This window comes from Delphinus delphis, chromosome 17, assembly GCF_949987515.2.
Source record: "Delphinus delphis chromosome 17, mDelDel1.2, whole genome shotgun sequence".
In the NCBI taxonomy this organism is placed as follows: Eukaryota; Metazoa; Chordata; class Mammalia; order Artiodactyla; family Delphinidae; genus Delphinus; species Delphinus delphis.
In genome coordinates, this window is record NC_082699.1 from 52,452,186 (window position 1) to 52,475,675 (window position 23,490).

The following is a 23,490-nucleotide window of genomic DNA, read 5'->3' on the forward strand; positions in this document are numbered from 1 at the left end:
ACAAATCAAACTACAATGAGGTGTCAACCTCACACCAGTCAGAATGGCCATCATCAAAAAGTCTACAAATAATAAATGCTGTAGAGGGTGTGGAGAAACGGGAGCCCTCCTACACTGTTGGTGGGAATGTAAGTTGGTATAGCCACTATGAAGAACAGTATGGAAGTTCCTTAAAAAACTAAAAATAGAGCTATCGTATGATCCAGCAATCCCACTTTCCTGGGTATATCCAGAGAAAACCATGGTTCGAAAGGATACGTGCACCCTAATGTTCATTGCACTGTTGTTTACAATAGCCAATATATGGAAGCAACCTAAATGTCCACTGACAGATGAATGGATAAAGAAAATGTGGTACATATATACAATGGAATATTACTCACCCATTAAAAAGAATGAAATGCCATTTGCAGCAACATGGATGGACCTGGGGATTATCATACTAAGTGAAGTAGGTCAGACACAGAAAGACAAATATCATATGATATCACTTATATGTGGAATCTAAAAAAATGATACAAGTGAACTTATTTACAAAACAGAAACAGACTCACAAACTTATGTTTACCAAAGGGGAAAGGTTGGGGGGGGAGGGATAAATTGGAAGTTTGGGATTAACATATACACACTACTATATTTAAAATAGATAACCAACAAGGACCTACTGTATAGCACAGGTAACTGTACTCAATATTCTATAATAACCTAAATGGGAAAAGAATTTGAAAAATAGACACATGTATATGTGTAACTGAATCACTTTGCTGTACACCTGAAACTAACACAAAACACTGAAAATCAATTATACACCAATATAAAATAAAAATTTTAAAAAAAAAAACCTCAGCTATTGAACCTAATACAACTTGACCAAACAGAAATTGAGGTCACCCAACCACAGCATATACATATTTTCAAGTATATATGGAAAAAATACCTACAGAGACCGTGTATGTACTCGGCTATAAACAAGTGTGCATAAATTTTAAAAGACTGGTTATCCCTAACCACAATGAAGTTAAAGGAGAAATCAGTTTAAAAAAAAAAACCTGTACACACACACACACATCACAAAAATCCCTACATAGTTGGAAATTAAAACACCACCTTATAAATAAGCATGGGTCAAAGAAGAAATCTCAAAGGATATTAGAAAATATGTTAAGCTGAAATAAAATGACATATATGGAATGAAGGTTAAGTGATACTTTGATGGAAATCTATAGCTCTAGATGCATTTATCAGAGGAGAGGTGCTACAAATCAATTACCTATGTTTCCACCTAAGAAACTAGAAAAAGAGGAGTAAATTAAACCCATAATTGGTAAATAGAGGGGCCATTACTACAATCCTACAAACATTAAAAAGACAATGAGAGAGTATTCTGGAGGACTTCTGCAATAATTCAACAACTTGGATGGAATGGATTAATATCCTGAAGGACAACAACGATCAACACAAGCTAAAGAAGAAAGAGAAAATCGGAATGGCTCTGTATCTACTAACAAAGCTAAATTCGTAACTAAAACCCTTCCCACAAAAAATCTCCAGGCACAGGTAATTTCAGTGATAAATTTTACCAAACATTTAAGGAGCAAATAATATCTACCCTATACAAACTCTTTCAGAAAATAAACCTCTCAATTCATAGTATGAGGACAGCATTACTGTTATCTAAAGAAGAAGTTACAGGAAAACCATAGATTAATATCCCTTATGAATATAGAAATAAAATGCTCATGTTACAATTTTGTAATTAAATGATAAAACTGAACATATTAACAGAAAGAAGAAAATCCATATAATCAAGCAAATGCCCCAAAAAGCACTTAAATTCAACACACATTCACGATTAAAAAGATAAAAATCTCAGCAAACTAGACTATAAGTGAGTTCCTCAACCTAACATACACGTAAGCCCTAGAACTAACGTCGTATTTGATGGTAAACCACTCAATCCTTCTTCCTAAGACTAGGAATAAGACAAGGATTTCTGCTCCCATCAATGAAATTCAATGCTGCATCTGATGTCCTACCTAGTACAATAAGACAAGACAAAGAAATAAAAGGTGTACTGACTGAAAAGAAATGTTAACTATCTTAATTCACAGGCATTATCCTGTACATAAACATACTGACGTATCTACAAAAAAGCACTGGAACAAGAATTTATAAGTTACAATATAAAGTCACTCAACCTTATTTCTGTGTAAAAGACAAAACAAATTGGGAATTAAAAAAATATACTAATTACAACAGCTTCCAAAATATGAAATACTGGTGTTAAACTTAACACTAAAAGCTTCAAAATATTGCTAGGAAACATTAAGGGAAACCTAAATAAACAGAGACATACAATGTTCATGAGTGACACAACTCAGTATTATTAAGATATCAATTCTCCTCAAGTTGACCTACAAATTAAACACAATCCCAATGACAATCCCAGCAGATGTTTTTGTACAAATTGAAAAGCCGATTGTAAAGTTTTTACAAAAACAAAACCAATTTAGGAAAATAAAAAAAAGATCAAGACTAACCCTATCTGAAATCAAGACTCGCTACACAGCTACAGAATCAAGCCAGTATAGTACTGTCTAAAGAAGGGATCAGCAAACTTTTACTCAAAGGGCCAGATGGCAAATATTTCAGGCCTAAAGGCCATATGGTCTCTGTTAAAACTATTCAACTCTCTTGATGTAGTATATTAGAAGCCACAGACAATATACAAATAAATGTCTATGGTTGTGTTCCAATAAAACTTTTTTACCAATCAGGTGGCTGTAGGTAACCAGTACGGTTACTGACCCTGTTCCAGATATGAACCATTTGTCAAACACGTGTATTACAAATATCTTCTCATTGCAAGAGTTTCCTTTTTCACTCTCATAATGGCATCTTTTGATAAACAGATGTTTTTAATGTTTTTAATTTTGATCCAACTGAACATCTTTTTTTTACAGTTAGTGTTTTACATGTCCTGTTCAAATGATCTCTACCTGTGCCGCAAAAATGTCTGTTTTCCTCTATATGCTTTATTAAATTACTGTTTCATGTTTAGACATGCAATCCATCTGTAATTGATTTTTGCATATGGTGTGATGTAAATGTCAATAAATTATTTTTCCTATGGATATCTAACAGACTAAGAGCCATTTATTTTGACCATCTTTTTCCCCACTATATTGTAGTATTATCCTTGTCACAAATCAGGCTAATTGTATTCCTGTGTTAGGCTTATTGTCCATAATAACAAACAAACAAACTACATTTATTGTCAAGTATCTATAAATTGACAATAATAAATTACTGTCAAGTATCTATAAATTCCCAGATAAGGGAATTTCCCTTATCTGGTGTGTGAGGGGCAATCATCCTGGGGAAAAGGCTGCTGAATAAAGAAAGAAAAGAGCCATAGGTTGTCTGATAAAAGGTCTTCCAACTGGGATTGTCACTTAGGATAGTTTCTGAAAATATCCTTGTCCTTTAAGATTCTAGATGAAAGTTTATTAAATATTCTATCTAAAACAAAAACTTCTGGGCCTTCCCTGGTGGCGCAGTGGTTGAGAATCTGCCTGCTAATGCAGGGGACACGGGTTCGAGCCCTGGTCTGGGAGGATCCCACATGCCGCGGAGCAACTAGGCCCGTGAGCCACAACTACTGAGCCTGTGCATCTGAAGCCTGTGCTCCGCAACAGGAGAGGCCGTGACAGTGAGAGGCCCGCGCACCACGATGAAGAGTGGCCCCCACTTGCCACAACTAGAGAAAGCCCTCGCACGGAAACGAAGACCCAACACAGCAAAAATTAATTAATTAATTAATAAACTCCTACCCCCAACATCCAAAAAAAAAAAGCCTTAAAAAAAAAAAAAAAAAAAAACTTCTAGGAAGAGTTCCTTCCTGTAGAGATGCTCAGTATATATGAACTCATATTCTAAGAAAAAATTCTGTCAGTCAAGTAACAATCTCATTGATATCTCAAGGGAAAGGCTAAATTCTAGTGGATTGAGGGCTTGATAACTGTGTAGAAACTTTAAGAATCAAGAAATATGTGATATGCAACTAAAATTATCTTTCCTTTCAGAGAACAGAAGGTAAAAATGGAATTGAAGACTACTTCAAATAGGTCCGTCACAGGTAATGTCAATAATAACCACTGGCAACAAATAATTGACATTATCCATTATATTCTCATAACCCTGAAAGAAACTGAAGTGCTTTCAGTTGAATCACACTCATTATGACACCAGTATTACTGTGATACCTGAACATTAACTTGCAGGGAGACAATTATCTTAAGGACTCTTTCATTTCTGCACATCTTTCTAGCAGAAGCACTAATGTGTTCTAGACTACTACTTCAAGGTGTTTTTAAAGCAAACAACTGTGGAAGGTAAACTGTCTCCCTCCAGAGCAAAAGGCAGGCTTTTTTTACTGTCCAGTGGCATGAACATAAGCTCTCTCTCCTGAGCAAGGTCAGCCAAGCTTTCTGGTCATCTCCATATTACACTGTGGGAACTGGGGCACTGGGAATTGGTCCAAATGTTGATACTCTAGCTAATATTACTGCTGTAATAAACTGTCCTTTGTTTCTGACCCAAGAGTCTCATGTCTTTTACCAGCATCTATGAAACTATGGCAGGCTAACTTGCTAGTTTATGGGAAAGTTAAAAATCTCAAATGCACTGCGATTTTGGAGAGAAAGATGGGATGCTGATAGAGACATGGCTCTCTTAAAGAAAAAATATGAGGGCCTTATGGTTCAATTTATACAATTTGAAGGTTCAATTTATACAATTATATAAGTCAGTGGGTACTGGTAGCAAATTCTCTGACCAAATTGTATGGCCAATCAGGCAACAAATGGTCCTCTATTTTACTGCCTGGTAATTAGGAAGACTTGGGGAGAGGGGTGCAGACTGCTTCCAGGGAAGATGGTTCATAGACAGCTGCCTGAATGGTGCTCTGGTTGTTTCTAACTCTTCCAGAAGAGAATACCTCCTCACCAACTTAATGGTGAGCCTCAGGTCCATCCCATAGTAACAACTAGCACTAGGATTTGTCTCCTCTCACTTTCAGGCACTGTTACAGAGATATATACCTACTCTGAGCATGAAGGCAGGGAAATTATTATATAGCTTCATTTCTAATATAGTCAAGTTTGATATAATCAAGTAAATTATAAATTCAGTACCTCAAGGAGCTTAAAAGCTTGAGAACCACTGATTTAGATACTTTCTAAATGTACTTCCTTCCTCTATAAACTCTGATCCTTGATATTAATTCTTAATATCTTTTTGAAGGAATTAGTATACTGAATACACGCCATTTCTACTACCTTTCTTAGTGACATTAATCTAAAAGAATTATTTCCTGTTTGTACTTCCTCTGCTTACTGTCTCAGTGAGTTTATAAGTTACAAATATTCTTTTCAACTGTTTCATTCTCATGTTTTAAGCAGTAAATGATGAATACCACCTGATATGCAAAATTCACTGTAATTTTTTAAAAACATCCTATCATCTTTTGATTGTTCAAGGCTATATTTAATTTGATCTCTATAAATCAGTGTTGTCTGGCAGTAATAAAATGCAAGGCAAATATATAATTTTAAGTATTGCAGCTCTATTTACAATAGCCCGGAGATGGAAACAACCTAAGTGCCCATCATCGGATGAATGGATAAAGAAGATGTGGCACATATATACAATGGAATATTACTCAGCCATAAAAAGAAACGAAATTGAGCTATTTTTAATGAGGTGGATAGACCTAGAGTCTGTCATACAGAGTGAAGTAAGTCAGAAAGAAAAAGACAAATACCGTATGCTAACACATATATATGAAATTTAAGAAGAAAAAAAAAATGTCATGAAGAACCTAGGGGTAAGACAGGAATAAAGACACAGACCTACTGGAGAACAGACTTGTGGATATGGGGAGGGGGAAGGGTGAGCTGTGACAGGGCAAGAGAGAGTCATGGACATATACACACTAACAAACGTAAGGTAGATAGCTAGTGGGAAGCAGCCGCATGGCACAGGGATATCGGCTCGGTGCTTTGTGACCGCCTGGAGGGGTGGGATAGGGAGGGTGGGAGGGAGGGAGACGCAAGAGGGAAGAGATATGGGAACATATGTATATGTATAACTGATTCACTTTGTTATAAAGCAGAAACTAACACACCATTGTAAAGCAATTATACCCCAATAAAGATGTTAAAAGAAAAAAAAAAGTAAAGAGAAATGGGATATATTCATTTTAATAAATGTATTTTACTTAACCAAACATAACCAACTATAATTTCAACATGAACATTCATATAAAAGTCATTATTAATAATATATTTCACATTCTTTTTTTCATGCTAAGTTTTCAAAATCTGGTTGTGTATTTTACACTTACAGCACATCTCAAACAAACTAGCCACATTTCAAGTGCTCAAAAGCTGTGTGGCTAGTGACTAATATTTTGGATAACACAGCTCTAGAAAAAAGCAAAAATAATTCATCTTCAACTGTATCTAAATTCTGATTTGAGCTTTACACCCCAGTGATCATATCTTATTACTTTTTTCCTTCGCTTCTGAAATTTAATATTTCTCTTTTATTCTGCTGCTACATATATTCATTTAACATTTTACTTTCCAAATGCCAAATTCTAACCCTAATTTACATTTCTTTCAGGGAATTTTATATTTTGGAAAATCTGTCATTTACAATATAAAGTTCTGACCTTTTTGTTACAGTATTTTTTTTTCTTCTAAATTAAGGACATATACTGACCTTTCCATGTACAGGTAATTTCAAATTGTCCAACGTCATGACAAATGAAATCAAGAAGATAAATCTGAAGTAAACATTGCAGAAAGGAGTACGAATTACCCATATAGTACTATCTGATGCCTAAAATGGATGTACCACTGAATATCCACAATATTGGAGTCTCCTTCATTCCCTTCCCCAATGACATGCCAACTGGTATCCTCTTAGGTACACCAAGAAACTATTTTTGAACAAGCTACATTTGACCAGACAGACCTTGACTTTCATACAATACACTGACCTACCAAATCTGTCTTTATTTTTTATTTTTACTTTTTTAATCATTATTATTTTTTTGGCCACACCGCACAGCACGTGGGATCTTAGTTCCCCGACCAGGGATCGAACCTGCACCCCCTTCACTGGACCTCCAGGGAAGTCCCCAGATCTGTCTTCAGAAAGAAGATGGACTTAGTACTTAATTGTTGTTCCAGTTATTACCATTCCACTTATTCCCAAACATCAATGTTTATGCATTTTTACTTCACTGAATCTTTGCCTTATATTCATAAAAAATGACTAATGATAGAAAAAGTGCTTACCATTATAAAAAGAAACTTTGGCCTCAAATTTAACTCAGTTGAGATACTGGTTCAAGACAGAAAGATACTAACTCACCTCCTCCCAAGAAGGAGGGGCAAGCATCTAGTTCAACACACATCTGAAATATACTTCAGGGAGAGGAAGTAAGTGCCATCGTTTGCACTCTTCCTCTGCCTCACTTCAGAGCACCAGTAATCTCCCAGAGGGAACCTTGTACACACATCTGGTGCTCTGATTTTTGTGGTTTCTGCCCAGGGGATGCTCACTGATTGCCTGGTTCTGGTAGCCAGTAAGGCTCGCATTCCGGGTGCCATGGGACTATAGCAATTAGAGACAGTTCCTGGCTGACTACCACTATAGGGCTCAACGGAGATGGCAGACCGAAACACAACCCCAGTCTTTCTGTGAAAAAACCCTCTCTGCTTGTCCTAAAGCTTCAGAGTAGTGGTAGGTTTCTGGTGTGACACACACCTAGAGGCTTACTGAGGTGCTGCTGCTCTGTGTGGACAGAGGCCAGTGACTGCCATCTTCGCACATTCCCTCTGCCTTACTCTAAGTCACTGGTATCTCCAGGAAAGGAGCTTGCATACTCATCTGGTGCCTCAATTTTTGCGACTGTCACCCAGGGTATACCTCTAGACCATCTGGCTCTGGTGGACAGTGGGGCTGACTTACGTTTGTGATCCCACAGGACTGTACACATTTGTGTACTTCAAACCCTGATGCCTGAGGGTCTGGCTTCCAACCAGCCTGAATTCAGGTGCTGACCGAGATCGTCCGTTTTGGGACACTAACAGGTCTTGGCACACCCTCAATTACTGGGAGCCAAAAAAAAAAAAAAGCTGCTCAGACAATCACAAAGTCTGAGAGGCAACTAAGAACTAGGGGCAGAGTTGAACAATAAGGTTCATCTCCTATATAAGACCACGTCTTTAACTGGGAGAGATGGCTATTTTATTTAACGGACAGAAACCAACACAGCAAGTCAAGGAAAATGAAGAAACAGAAGAATATCTTTCAAAGGAAGCAATAAGATAAAACCTCAGAAAGAGACCTTAATGAAACAGAGATAAGTGATTTAACTGATAAAGAGTTCAAAATAATGGTCATAAAGATGCCCACTGAGCTTGGGAGAAGAATGAACAAAGTGAGAACTTCAACAAAGCTTAGAAAAATAGAAGAGAGTATATATTTATATAAGTATATAAGTAGTAGTATCAACTTCTTCCTCTAAGGAGCTAGAGACCTCAGGGAATAAGATGTTTACACCGCTCCACCAGGGTCAGCCAGATCTGGTTTGGCACTGCCTGTGACTAAGGTTATTGCTAAATTCTAGGATTTAGTCAGCAGATGGGGCTTTTGTACCCTAATTTGTAAATAATAAATGTTTTATTTTGGTCCCCTTCTGTTACTCCTTGGTTTTAATTTTTAGTATGCTTAAACATAGCAAATAAAGAGAGGTATTATTAACTAGATGCCTCTCAATGACCAACATTAAACTACTTGATCAGTACTACTTAGTAGTGCTATACTAAAATGAAATGAAATTCTTGGAGGAGCTAAGCTTAAACAATAACATTTTACGACATCTAAGATCAGGTGTCTTCTCTATAAAAGTTAGGCAGGAAACAGTACCTAAAAGTTATAGCTCCTAAGACTATAACTTTAGGAAGAAAGGCCAGATTCTTCAAGAATAAATAATCTACAGTTAGTCAGATTGAAGAGTCTTTCATAAGTCACACTTAAGAATGATTTTCTAAAATCTAACCCAAGGAAGTAAGAGTAATTGTGTAATGGCTCTTCACTCACCATTAATGGAGTTATCTATGGGATTATGTCAGAACTAAACAATATCTAAGAAGCAAAACGCCTAAAAAAATCTAACGACTTTGATCATCTGGGCTTTGGATCAATGCCCAGATTGCATAAAATAATATGACCAAGAACTTTGTTTACTCTTCAGTTAGAGGAGTGATTGACAAGGAAGGGAAATATAAAAGTGTATGCAAATTTCTTGAGATCCAAGATGCACCTGAAACAATTTCTATTTCTATGACTCTCACCAAGAGATCAGTCTAAAAATGTTTTTAAGCAGTTATCAGAATCAGAACCTTTGGTGGGTGTTAGGTACACTGTGGTAAGCAAAATGTCATCTCTGTGCTTTTTAGAAATTATTGGAGTTAGTTAGTTATAGGAGAGCAAAGCAGATGCAGAAATTAATCAGAAGAGTAAGTAATTTTGGTACAAGCTTGAATGATACCTCTTTCTACCCACTGGTCTTATGCCATTCCACCTCATTTGTCTACATAGGTATAATCAAAAAAATGCTCATTTTTATAACACCTTTGAGTATTGTAATACCCAGCCATTAGTTAAAAAAATGTTAAGTATCCAAAAAAAGTTAGGAAAGGACAGTGAGAGGAAAGTCAGATATTAAGTTGTTATATATTACAGGCACAACTACACATAGAAAAACTGCACAGAAAAAAAGCCCACTGAAAGATATCAATATGCAATAGTGCCAAACATACAACATTGTTTAATTAGGGATGACGATATAAAATGATGGCTACTTTAGGGAGTGAAGAAATTTACGTCACAGCCAGTAACTGACAATCAACCTGTCTTTGCAAAATAGTATTTAGTCAATCAATTATCATCTCATCTGAATAACTTTTATTTATTCACAAATTTTTAGAAATATCATTATCAAGAACTTACCACATGAGTAGTTTTTAATGTACTGCCATCAAATCTGCATAAACTGGAGCTCTCTTCAAAGAAAATATCACATTCTTCTAACTCTTGAGCATTACAAGGAGGTTTACCTTTATCTGGATTTGGATTCTTAGACCATAAAAGAAAATAAATAACAACAAGAGAATGAATTTCTTCATACTCAACAATGTTAAGATTACAGCAATAATTAAATATTAAATTTCAGACTCATGACCAATAAAAACTTAAAAACAGACACAAAAAAGAGAATGATGGAATCAGCAGAGAAAGATATGAAAACAGCTATTATAAACTTGTTCTATATACTCAGAGATGTAAAGAAAAACAAACACATTGAGAAATATGGAAGATATAAAAAAGAACTAAACTGAAATTCTAGATATGAAAATACAATATCTGAAATGGAAAACACAATATTAGATGGGATTGACAGCCGATTAGACATTGCAGAAGAAAAGACAACCAGTGAGTTGGAGTCTATCTAAAATGTAACAGTCTATCTAAAATAGTAATAGAGTCTATCTAAAAATGAAGCAGAGAAGACAAAAATAAAACACACACAAAAGATGAGAACCCTAGTGACCTGTGGAACAATATCAAATGGTCTAACATATGAGTATTTGGAAGAATGCAAAAGAATGGAAAAAATTTTGAAGAAATGATGGCAATTTTTTTCAAATTTGATGAAAACTATAATCCTACAGATTAAAGAAGGTCAAAGAACCCCAAGCATAACAAACATTAAGAAAAAAAAAAACACAGAGCAAGTCACATTACAATGAAATTGCTAAAAATGAGAAAAACGAAATTATTCTCCAAGTAATAAAGAGAAAATCTTAAAAGTGGTTACAGGAGGGAAAAATCACATTACTGACAGAGGAACAAAATTACAAATGACAGCTGACTTCTCATCAGAAACTACACAAGCCAGAAAACAATGGAGTATATTTGAAGTTCTGAAAGGGAAAAAAACCGTCAGCACTGACTTACACCCTTAACAAAAATAGCTTTAAAAGAAGGAACTCAAGTATTTTTGCAGACAAGGAAGACATGTATTTCTGCAGACAAACAAAAGCTGAAAGAATTTATCCAGCAGAACTACATTGCAAGAAATGACAAAAGAAGTTCTTCAGCCAGGAAAAAAATGACACCAGATGGCAATCTGAATCAACACAAAGGAATGTAAAAAAGAGGAAATGACAAATATTTGGATCAATATAAGGCTTTTTCACCCTGCATTTTTAATCTCTTTAAAAGAAAACTGACCGACTAAAGTTAAAATAATAACATATCATGAAGTTTATAACATAGAAATAAAATGACAAAAATAATACAAAGGATGGAATGGAAATATACTGTAAAGTTTTTAAGTTATGAGTTAAGTGATAATATTTTGAGGATAGATGGTGATAAGATGAAGATGTTATACTATAAACTCTAGAACAACCACTAAACACACACACAAATATCCACCCAAACAAAAACACAGAGGTATCATGAAAAATATGCCCAAAGTAGAGATAAATGGAATCATTAAAGTAATTTTAATATGTTCACTGTTTGAATGCAAAAATCACTGTTTGGTCTTATATCCCTCAAAGAGTAAAAAAGGATCACTTAAAAGATAAGTTATACATTCACATGCATATAACAGAAATACAATTCTATAACAACTGATAAAATGTCCACACAACTAGTTTGCCAAAATGCAGTCATGTTACTGAGAACCTAATGTGAAAGGACCAGAGAGTCTGTGAAACTAAATGTCTGGAAGTTACAGACATTATCAAATCTGTCCATTTTCCAGCTGGGACACGGAGCCAGCTAGCTGTGGTTGTCTTCTCCTTTCTAAGTATCAATGGAAACAATTCTGGTTGCAGTGGCTGGCTGAGAAGGTAATTCCAGCAATTAGCTGGGGCCATTTTGTCACAGTATCTCAAGAAGATATACACATCCAGCAGAAAAGAAAGCCCCCAGGTAGTTGTGGCTGTCTTCTCCTTTCTAAGTACCAATGAAACAATTCTGGTTGCAGTGGCTGGCTGAGAAGGTAATTCCAGCAATTAGCTCGGGCCATTTTGTCACAGTGTCTCAAGAAGATATATACATCCAGCAGAAAAGAAAGCACCCTCCCCACTCCTCCCTCCCTTCTCCTTTCAATTACCCATATGTTAGAGATGGGAGGGCAAAAATTAAAAGCTAAGGACTATCAAAGCAGCCAGTATTTAACAGGACAAGATTATAGAGAAAAGGGAATAGCAAAGAGAACCCAAGACTATGCTGCTTTCCTAGAGTTATCTGTTATTTCAAGCTGAGCTGAAAAAGACAAGTGGAAAGCAGAGGATAAGGGGCTAAAAAGCTGAGTTCTGATAATTATCAAAGTGCTTGGGAGACAAAAATTAGAGATCAGGGCCCACACAGGAGGAGAAACCCTGGTAAACATTCCAGACTTTCAGTTGAGATTCATGAAAAGTTCCACCCTAGGACTAAGAACAAACAAAGAATAAACCAGCCATGCAAAAAACTGAAATCCAGCATCAAATCAAATCAATCAGTAACGGGATTAAGAAAACAGGCAGAAAATGTTGGGGATGCAGCTAATGTAGTATTTAGAAGGAAGTGTATAGCATTACATGCTTTCATTAGAAAAGGAGAAAGGTCAAAAATCAATCATCTAAGATTTCACCTTCAAAAAAGAGCAAAATAAATCTAAAGCAAGCAAAAGAGAGAAATAAATGTAATAACAGTCTGGATGAAATTAGAAACTGAAAAAAAAAAGGAAAAATAAAGTCAATAGAAATAGATGCCCCAAATAATCCTATAACTATTAAAGAAATTAAATTCATGGTTTAAAACCTTCAAAAAAGAAAACTCCAGTCCAGATAGTTTCACTGGCAACATCTATTAAACATTAAAGAACATATAATGCCAAGTCTACACAATCTCTTCCAGAAATAGAAGATAGCAACACTTCGCTACTCATTTTATGAACTCAGCATTACCCAGATACCAAAAGTAGATAAAGACAGTAAAAAGTCAAAACAAAACAAAAACCATAGGCCCCAATATTCCTCACAAACATAAATGTAAAACTCTTCAATAACATATTAGTAAACCAAACCAGTGATATGTAAAAAAGAATAATAATACATCATGACCATCATGATAAATACTCTTAGCATACTAGGAATAGAAGAAATTTCCTCAAAGTGATAAAAAGAATCCATCATACTTAATAGTGAAAATTCAGTCTTCTCCCCAAGATCATGAATAAGGCAAGAATATCTGCTTTCACTATTCACCATTCCTATTTTACAGTGCATTAGAGGTTCTAATCAATGCAGTAAGGCAAGAAAAAGTATAAAGATTTGAAAAACACAAAACTGCCTTCAGTTAGAGATGACAAGATTCTGTTTTTTATTTTAAAAGTAACAACCACACTAGTGTTTAGGCATAAATAACTTACTCATATATATGAATATTTATTTGAAATCATCAAGTTTAAAAGACAGTTAGTAGCAATTATCTACAATCTCAAAACAAACCCCCACTACTGTCACTATAATTATATCCCCAGAGCCCTATCACAATAAATACTTGCTGAATATTGAATGAACACAGAGCAATGCAGTCTGCATGGCTTGTAACAAGAGGGCTATGAAATCAAAGTTCTAGAGTCATACATATGAATTCCAGGGATTCTTGAAATTTTCCATTATGCTAGGAAATGTGAAACTTGGTTTCTCCATTTTGGTCATGTTTTTTTTTGTCAGAGACATTGACCTTCAATATTCTAATCTTTCCTTTCTACCTTAGGATGCAACTAACCTACAGTACAAATACTTCTTTACATAATCTTCCTCATTGCTATAATTCCAGATGGCAATAAATCAGACATTTTAAATTTGCTGATATGTTTTGGTAAAGGAACATAACTGAAGTTCTGGTGTATTGCTGAATTTGTTCAAATTCTTAACATTATCTTAAATGTTATCAGAGTAGGAACATACTCAACAAAAATCTCACAGCTGTATGTTTTATATGTATATACACACACATACACACAAACACCCCTTGTGATATTCTAAGAGCACCCAGAAAATTTCAATGACTACACGTAGATTATTAGCAAGGTAGGGGGTAAAATCATAATTTTTGTCCCTGTCAGCTTTGGTCAGTCAATTCTTCTAAAAGAGAATATAGATATACACAGAGATAGAGTTGACACTTGAACAACATGGGTCTGAACTGGAAAGGTCCACTTAAAATACATACTACAGAAATATATAATACCCAACTGGTTGAATCTGAGGATGTGAGCAGGAGATACAGAGGACCGACTGTAAAGTTATACTTGGATTTTTGAGTGCACAAGGGTTGGTCCCCTAACCACTGCATTGTTCAAGTGTCAACTATATATCTCTTTTTTTCTCTCTGTACATATATTGAGAGAGCGAAAGATACATATATACATACAACCATACATGCACACCCACCCTATATGTACAACATGCCCACACACATACATATATTCACACAGTATAAGGAATATATATTAGAATTTTAAGCCATATTCAAACACTAGTCAGTGATACCTAATCTGTCTCTTACATTAGGAAAAGCAAAATAATGTTTGAAAAACATGGTGTAATCCTCACATAACATACTTCTGGATCCTTGGGAAGTCACACTGCTATTGCAATTGCTTACCAGTTCATCAGAGGTCAAATGCATCAAACGTTCAGCTATTGCAGCACACTGGGCTGAGTCTCTAATAAATTCCCCCTGTTTATCACCGACCACTAGCTCTGGCCATGTCAGTCCTTCATTCTTCTTAATCAAGGAAATCTCCAAGCTAGAAGTTTAAGATGAGAAAAGTAATGTTACATTAAGCAACTATACAAATTATACAACCAATACCAAACAGAAGAATCTTCCACAGAAATTACCCCTCTGATGTCCAGAGGATGTTTTACCAAAAATCATGTTCATTTTCATTCTGCATATGATGGAAAACCTATCATCCAAGGGTAAACAATATAGATCTAATAGACAAGAAGGCACCACTGGAGTGATTGGAAAGAGTAACACCACTCAGAAAGTACTGCTGCAGTTCAGGTGTGCTGTGTGTTACCAATCTTCAGTAATAGAAAAATGCAAGCAGCATGAATCTATGAGCTATTTCACTGGGGAATGGTCGGGGGGGCACATAAAGTTAACTGGAAAGGGCCTATAACTAAAGGTACCTCTTTGTGTGTGGAGCCAACAATTACCTTCATTATCACAAACTAGTAGCCATAATATATTATTAACCTAAATATCAGGAAGGTTAGTTAAATCAATAAAAAAGGACCCATCGGGGAACACTAAGATTAAGGACTGATGCAGCAGAAAAGGGAGAGAGAGCTGAGTCAGGGCAGACTGTGGACATGGGATAGGGAGTTGCCCATGTGCCTCTTGAATAGGAAAGGAAATCCAGGTAAGCTGGCTGTTGCTATAATACAGAGAAAAGTGATGTTGGTGGTAGCTGTTTCACAGCAAAGCAACCTTTTCCATGTGCCATCTCTGATAAACATGGGCCATACTAACCCATGCCCTGGAACACAATTGCAAGGAAACAATTGCAAAAACACGATAGTAACTATTATCGTAATTATCAAATAGAACATGCAAACTTATCAGATATTCTTTTTCAAGGCTATTATCACTACCTCATGAATTAATTACAGTACTTTAAAATTTTCAACTTCTTGTATTTTAAGAGACTATACAAAATAATATCTTTCTTATGTAATGAGTTCCTATCATTAGCATTAAAAACTACCACCATGGTCAATAATGCCCAGATTTAGTTACATTTTCTAAGGAGAAAGCTAATCTTGAATGATGATGATGATGGTGATAATGATGATAATAAAAATAATGACAGCAGCTTATACTTACCTAATGCTTACCGTAAGCTAGGTGCTATCTTAAGTACTTTACATGTTTTAACTCATTTACTGCTCACCACAAACAAATAAAGTAAGCACTATTATCATCTCCATTTTACAAGTAAGAAAAGAAAGCACTGAGAGGTTAAGTAACTTGCCAAGGTCACAAGCTAGTAAAGCAGTCTGGCTCCAAGTCCATGTTCTTCACTACTGCACTATTCTGCCTCTCTGAAAAAATATATGTAAATAACTATTAAAGAACTTGTACCTAGTGACCAGAATGCATAAATACTGTTCTTAGTCAGTTGCTAGCTAAAGAAGTTAGAATTCGTACAGTTTTAGTTATAAAGAATTTATGAACCATCATTAAATTGGCATATCTAGTCAATGTTACTCTTTTAGCACAAATGCATTTCTACATTTTAAAACTAGAATCACATCCTATCATCCAAGCAAAAAGGAACACACAGCCCCATACATAATAAACTACAGATTAGTTAACAAATCCTTCCAAAACTACAAGGAACATTAACTACTGAAAATGAGACGAATAATATAATCAAGTACAAAAAGATCATGTGTTTTTAAACCAATGATACCACCAACACAGCACTGTAATTATCTTTTGTAACATAAAATAGTAATCAAGCACCTCAAATTTAATGAAAAAAGAATACTGGTCTATATTCATGTGTTAAATGCTGAAACTATTTGCATAAGGTCCAGCTCTTCTCCTAAACCTTGGCTGGGTTACTGCTTGATGACTTATATTTAGCAGTATGTTCCAGCTGGTTTGCCAATTTAAAAATGCTATCCTCATCTCTCACACACACTAGTAAGTTATGTTTAAATAGAATATATGGAAATATAAAATATTTTTGAAAGAACCTTTCAGATATTGAGTTTTTAAGATAATACATTAAAAAGTATAATGAAGTCACCAAATCTCTCCATTAATAAAATGATTTCAGGGTATCTGCTTAATTTAAAAACAATTTTGAACTAGATATATATTTCTTAGACTAGCAGAATTCAGAGTCACATCAAGACTCACATGGATGGGTAAAATACCACTAACCAAGAATTATATTTAATAAAAATATTTAATTTTAACCCACTTCTGACAAAATTTGACCATTTTAAAAATTAAGTGCCTAACACCATTCATTAACCATCACTGAATTCAATAATTACTAAGACTTGATCTAAAATGAAAGAGACTAATTTTATTAATCCAAATGATTAGGGAATGAAGTATCTGGAACAATAGATTTACAAAGAGGAACGGTAGTTGGGACAGAGGATTATAGTCTTACAAGACACAACCTTTGTTTACCTTTTATTTACATATTCTTTTTACTGAGGTGTAATTTATAGATGCAATTCATGGATTTTAAGTGTAGAATTCATTGTTTGACAAATGCATACGCCCGTATAACCCAATAAAGATAGTGAAACATCCAGGAAGTTCCCTTGTGCATTTTTCCAGTCAATCCTCCTGCACCCTAGAGGTAACCACGGTTCTGATTTGTATCACCATAGATTAGTTCTGCCAGTTCTAGAACTTCACTTATGTGGAATTGCACAGGGCATACTTTTTGTCTCTGGCTTCTTTCAGTCCACGTAACGTTTTTGAGGTTCATATTGCAGAGTAGCATTCCACTAATTAGCAAATTAAAGTTAATAGAAAAAAATTATTTCTATTAAAAAGTTTAAAAAGCACAAATTTAAATAAATGACCACTTTCACCTATTTATTATTATTATTGTTTCTGTTATTATTATTATTGTATCCAGAGCTGGTAATGAAAAGCACGCAGTATAATGTAAACAATAACTATAATAGTATATAATAGTATTTTTAATAGTATTTTAAATTTAATAGTATTTAATTTCATTTTTAATCTATCTTAAGAAAAATAATCAGCAATACTGATGGACCTATTGTAGTATTCCCCTATGATGTAACCACTGCAAAAAGTATAAAAAGAAAACAAGGAAAAAGTGAAATAATAAAAAATAAAATTTTAAATATAAATAAAACTATAAAAATACCTATTATTCTCTTTAATTATCCATGTACTGCTTTCATGATCAATAGATGAATAGAGATTTCCTTCCAAAAACCTCTGACCCTTCAGCACAACGTTGACATGATCAGGCAAAAACTGTATTTGAATGTCTTCCTTAGTACAGTCTTCTGGAAGCGATATTGTTACTGTCAAATCATCTTCAGTCTGTTGCCAGTAATACAGAGGTTCTTTTAGGAAAAGAAAAATGCATTATGTAATTAAAAAGCTGAGACTAGGTCATACGGAAAACCTATCTTAGCATATTTTCTAGTGATCGTCTCACAAAAAAATAATTATGAACAAACACACAGAGATGTCCATGGGGAATTTTCACTTAAAGAGTTGTAGCAATTTACTTGACATTTTCCTGTTCCAGGATTACCTCATGCTCCAAGAGATACACATTCATAAAGTACAAATCATAGCAACTCTTTCATCCCCATTCCTTCTCTCCCTGCCTCTCAGTATCCCTACTTCCCTACTTCTCCCTCTTCCTCTTATACACGCACATGCACACACACACACAGTGGATTCCGATTTCAAAAGAATACCAAATATGTCATAAACTCCTGTCTGAAACTTTCACCACAGCCTTGATTTGCCAATGCTGGAGCAATATAGTAACTCTGTGATACAGGAGACTACTGTTATTTGGTGGGATACATGTCCACACAAAAATAAAAGATATTTTCCTTATAAAGGTATTGGCTATTCTACCTCATTCACAACATGAAAGCAATTTCATAGCAAATTCAAGGGCTGTCAGTATATTTTGTCTAAGTTCCCAATAAAAGAATCCTGCCTTCATCACCTTCTCTTAACTCCTCAGCTTGTCTCCTAAAAAGCTATCTACTAAAGAGACACTTTGAGACCCATCATACTATCACCACGGAAGTAGGAAAATAGGGCTTAAATGCAAAATGAATAAATATTTGCTTAATGGCATCCATAAACATTAATCTGTCTATCCACTCATCAGAAAGGAATATAACAGGGCTGTTAGGAACTAGTGCTCCAGAGTTGGCTAGTCCACGGTCTGAATCCTGGTTCAACCATTTAGTAATTCTGATACACAACTATACCTCTAATCCTCATTTTTCTAATCTGTAAAACAGTGTAACAGAATATTGCACACCTCTTAGGACTGACTGGTGACATTTAAATGAGTTAATGCATGTAAAACATTTAATATCAATTCTGTTAGCTAAATATATTATAAACTCTCACTAAATGTGGGTTATTACTCTTTTTATTTTTGTGTGGTTTTATGTTAAAACTTGGGGGGGTACTTGATATGCTGAAAGATATAGCATAAGCATGGTGTGTCTCCTGGAAGGGTCGCTTTTATCTGAAATTAAAATTTTTCTTTTAACAAATATGATAATATAGAAATAAATATAAAACATGCAGGCTTCCCTGGTGGTGCAGCAGTTAAGAATCTGCCTGCCAATGCAGGGGACACAAGTTTGAGCCCTGGTCTGGGAGGATCCCCCATGCTGCGGAGCAACTGGGCCCAGGCACCGCAACTGCTGAGCCTGCACTCTGGAGGCCTGCGAGCCACAACGGCTGAAGCTCACGCGCCTGGAGCCCGTGCTCTGCAACAGGAGAAGGCACCGCAATGAGAAGCCCGCACACCGCAAAGACAAGAGGCCCCTGCTCGCCACTAGAGAAAAGCCCACACGCAGCAACAGAAGACCCAACGCAGCCAAAAATAAAATAAATTTTAAAAAAAATGCATGGGGGGCTTCCCTGGTGGCGCAGTGGTTGAGAGTCCGCCTGCCAATGCAGGGGACACAGGTTCATGCCCCGGTCCGGGAAGATCCCACATGCCGCGGAGCAGCTGGGCCTGTGAGCCATGGCCGCTGAGCCTGTGCGTCCGGAGCCTGTGCTCCACAAGGGGAAAGGCCACAACAGTGAGAGGCCCGCGTACCGCAAAAAAAAAAAAAAAAAAAAGCATGAATTTTTAGGATAAAATTGTTACTTCGGGGTAATATCTAACTTGCATCACATTCCTTTAAGTCTCAGATCCTCTATCTTTTGCCTTTCGAAGTACTTTTAATAAAAACTTACTGAAAATGCTTGAAATATAGCTTAAAAGACATACTATAAGCTCTCTAAGAAATGTTTTACTCATCCCTCGTCTCGCACAAACATTAACAAGGCAGTTTATACATAATAATCATGAAATATAGAATTTCTGCCAGATATGGGGATGGGAGGAACCTGCAAAATCACATGAGCTTTTAGTATAAATTAAGGCCATGGACATAGACTAAAGAGAAAGCCAGAATTTTCTTACTCTCCTCTCCATCAAAACTATACAGACACCTAAATAATTTTTTCCATTGTTGGTTGCTTTGAGTACCTTTCTATATCTCTACAGACTGTATTAGGTCTTCAAAGAAAATATCATTATTTATAATATCATGACAATACCAAATGGGTAATAGATAATATCAGTCTTCTTGAAGTTTATAGAAAATGAAACCGGTATACATACTCAAAAGAGTGCTTAAAAGAAAGCATACTAATTAACAAACTATGCATAATTTTTAAAAATTAGAACAATTTTCCTTTCTTATTGTGAAAGTCCAATGATAAAATAAATACAGAAGAAATTTCCCAAGAGAAAGTGGGTACAAGAAAGGGCTATTTATTAGAAAAGAAACAGAAAAATGGAAGGGACTTGTGGTTTACACTAAAAGGGAAAAACGAATTCAGGAGGAACGCAAAATATAGTGTGAGATGTCAACAAAAGAAACACTGGACTAGTGGCTAGTGATTTAAACACATGATGTGTCCCAACTAGCCTGCAAATCTGTCTTGGAACCACATGGTCCTAGCTACTAGGCAGACTGGTTCTAAGGATTAAGGCAGTCTTTCATTCTTCCACAATCGCTCACCAAAGGAGTTCTAAAGCGCATGTGGTCTAGAGATATGGATAGCTGCTCTGGCTAAGCTTTAGGAGAGTTTAACATTATAATTAAGACAAAATAGTAGAATTTATTCAGAAAGGGATCTCACATAAAAACATCACAAGACGCTAAATAAAACGCTACCAAGCACAACCCTTATAATTGGAGTTGTACATGTTTACAAACCTGGAAAAGTATATAAAAATATACTTATAAAAATAGTGAAACTAATTTTTATTTTAAATAATTAAGTTGTTAAAGTAATAAAAAGGGTAGATTCAAAGAGTAATATATATAATTGTTAAATATTGTGAAAATCTCTGTTAAGTAAAATATACTAGTCCCTGGCTATAAATACCACAAATATAAACAGTAATGATTATAGAAAAATGTTCTCTGGAATACTTTTAAAGAATATGTACTCTTTGTATACAAATATAAATTTCTCCTGAAAGACCTTTTTACTCTTTTCATTCTAAAACATTACCTTCATTCATTCACTCATGCATTCATGAATGAATGCAACACTGAGAAAACTTAGTGATTCTACCCCCAAGGAACCTTCTTTCAGTTTAGTATGAAAGATAAGAACGTGTAATTAGGACACCTATAATGAAGAGAGGTTAGCTTATTTTTAAAAATTATTACTGACAATACTAATATGCTGGATTTTCAAACACCAACAACAAGTAGACATTAGTATTTGTTTATTCATTCATTAAGTATTTATTAAATATCTAATCAGGTAAGATAATATATAGGTTTTAAAAACATTTTTGGTAATTACAAAAGTATTAAATTGAACAGTTCACACTACTTAGGTGGTATATTTTATAAAAGACCATTCTGGGAAATATAAAGGAAAATAAAGAAAAATTAAGCACCTATCTTGACCTGGTAAAACTCATAACCTAGCTGGGAGGACAAATCAGATATATTTTACACAGGAGCTCTATGGATATTCGAAGTAAAATTACCTTTGATTTTCTCTGACATGTCTTCATCCTTACTTTCTTCAAGATTTTGACCAACTTGAACAAATGTAAAGGACTTGTAAGAGACAATCATTAGACCATTCCCATTGGGCTCAATAGCGGCATAATGGGGCACTGACTTTCCACGGAGAATATTACGCTTAGTAATTTCATATTTTTTTTTATCTGTAAGAAAATAAAGCATTTTAGAACAAAAAAATTACAAATAAAAAACTATATAATAAAAATATTTGAATATATTTGTATATTAATTCTAATTTAAACTAAATATTTTAAATGTACTATTAAAAAGCACACTATTAGGTACCTTTTTTAAAAAGGATAAAAAAAATTTACAACCTAATATTCTGTAAATAAATCCCTATTTTAAAATACTGTGTCTCCACCTCCTAGAGAAATGGAAATAAAAACAAAAATAAACAAATGGGACCTAATGAAACTTAAAAGCTTTTGCACAGCAAAGGAAACCATCAACAAGATGAAAAGACAACCCTCAGAATGGGAGAAAATATTTGCTAATGAAACAACTGACAAAGGATTAATCTCCAAAATTTACCAGCTCATGCAGCTCAATATTAAAAAAACAAAAAACCCAATCCAAAAATGGGCAGAAGACCTAAACAGACATTTTTCCAAAGAAGATATACAGACTGCCAACAAACATATGAAAGGATGCTCAACATCACTAATCATTAGAGAAATGCAAATCAAAGCTACAATGAGGTATCACCTCACACCAGTCAGAATGGCCATCATCAAAAAATCTACAAACAATAGATGCTGGAGAGGGTGTGGAGAAAAGGGAACACTCTTGCACTGCTGGTGGGACTGTAAAATTGATACAGCCACTATGGAAAACAGTATGGAGGTCCCTTAAAAAACTAAAAACAGAACTACCATACGACCCAGCAATCCCACTACTGGGTATATACCCTGAGAAAACCATAATTCAAAAAGAGGCATGTACCACAATGTTCACTGCAGCTCTGTTTACAACAGCCAGGACATGGAAGCAACCTAAGTGTCCACTGACAGGTGAATGGATCAAGAAGATGTGGCACATATATACAATGGAATATTACTCAGCCATAAAAAGAAACGAAACTGAGTTATTTGTAGTGAGGTGGATGGACCTAAAGTCTGTCATACCGAGTGAAGTAAGTCAGAAAGAGAAAAACAAATATTGTATGCTAACACATATATATGGAATAAAAAGTAAGTGGTTCTCATGAACCTAGGGGCAGGACAGGAATAAAGATGCAGACATAGAGACTGGACTTGAGGACATGGGGAGGGCGAAGGGTAAGCTGGGATGAAGTTAGAGAGTGGCATGGACATATATATAATACCAAATGTAAAACTGATAGCTAGTGGGAAGCAGCTGTGTAGCACAGGGAGATCAGCTTGGTGCTTTGTGACCACCTAGAGGGTGGGAGGGAGATGCAAGAGGGAGGAGATATGGGGATATATGT

At 35.2% G+C, this 23,490-nt stretch overlaps 1 protein-coding gene across 2 annotated transcripts in view; it reads right to left on the minus strand.

Annotated features, from left to right (window-relative positions):
• Positions 1–23,490, minus strand: part of NUDCD1 (NudC domain containing 1) — a 97,301-nt gene that overhangs the window by 32,152 nt on the left and 41,659 nt on the right. Inside the window, exons 5-8 of one of the 2 annotated variants that reach the window (XM_059995067.1) lie at positions 22,001–22,183; positions 18,092–18,296; positions 14,815–14,959; positions 10,090–10,215 (exon numbers count right to left, since the gene is read on the minus strand). In XM_059995067.1, the coding sequence (XP_059851050.1) occupies positions 10,090–10,215; positions 14,815–14,959; positions 18,092–18,296; positions 22,001–22,183 (659 nt within the window). The remainder of the gene's footprint in view (positions 1–10,089; positions 10,216–14,814; positions 14,960–18,091; positions 18,297–22,000; positions 22,184–23,490) is intronic. The other variant, XM_059995068.1, reaches the window with a different exon arrangement.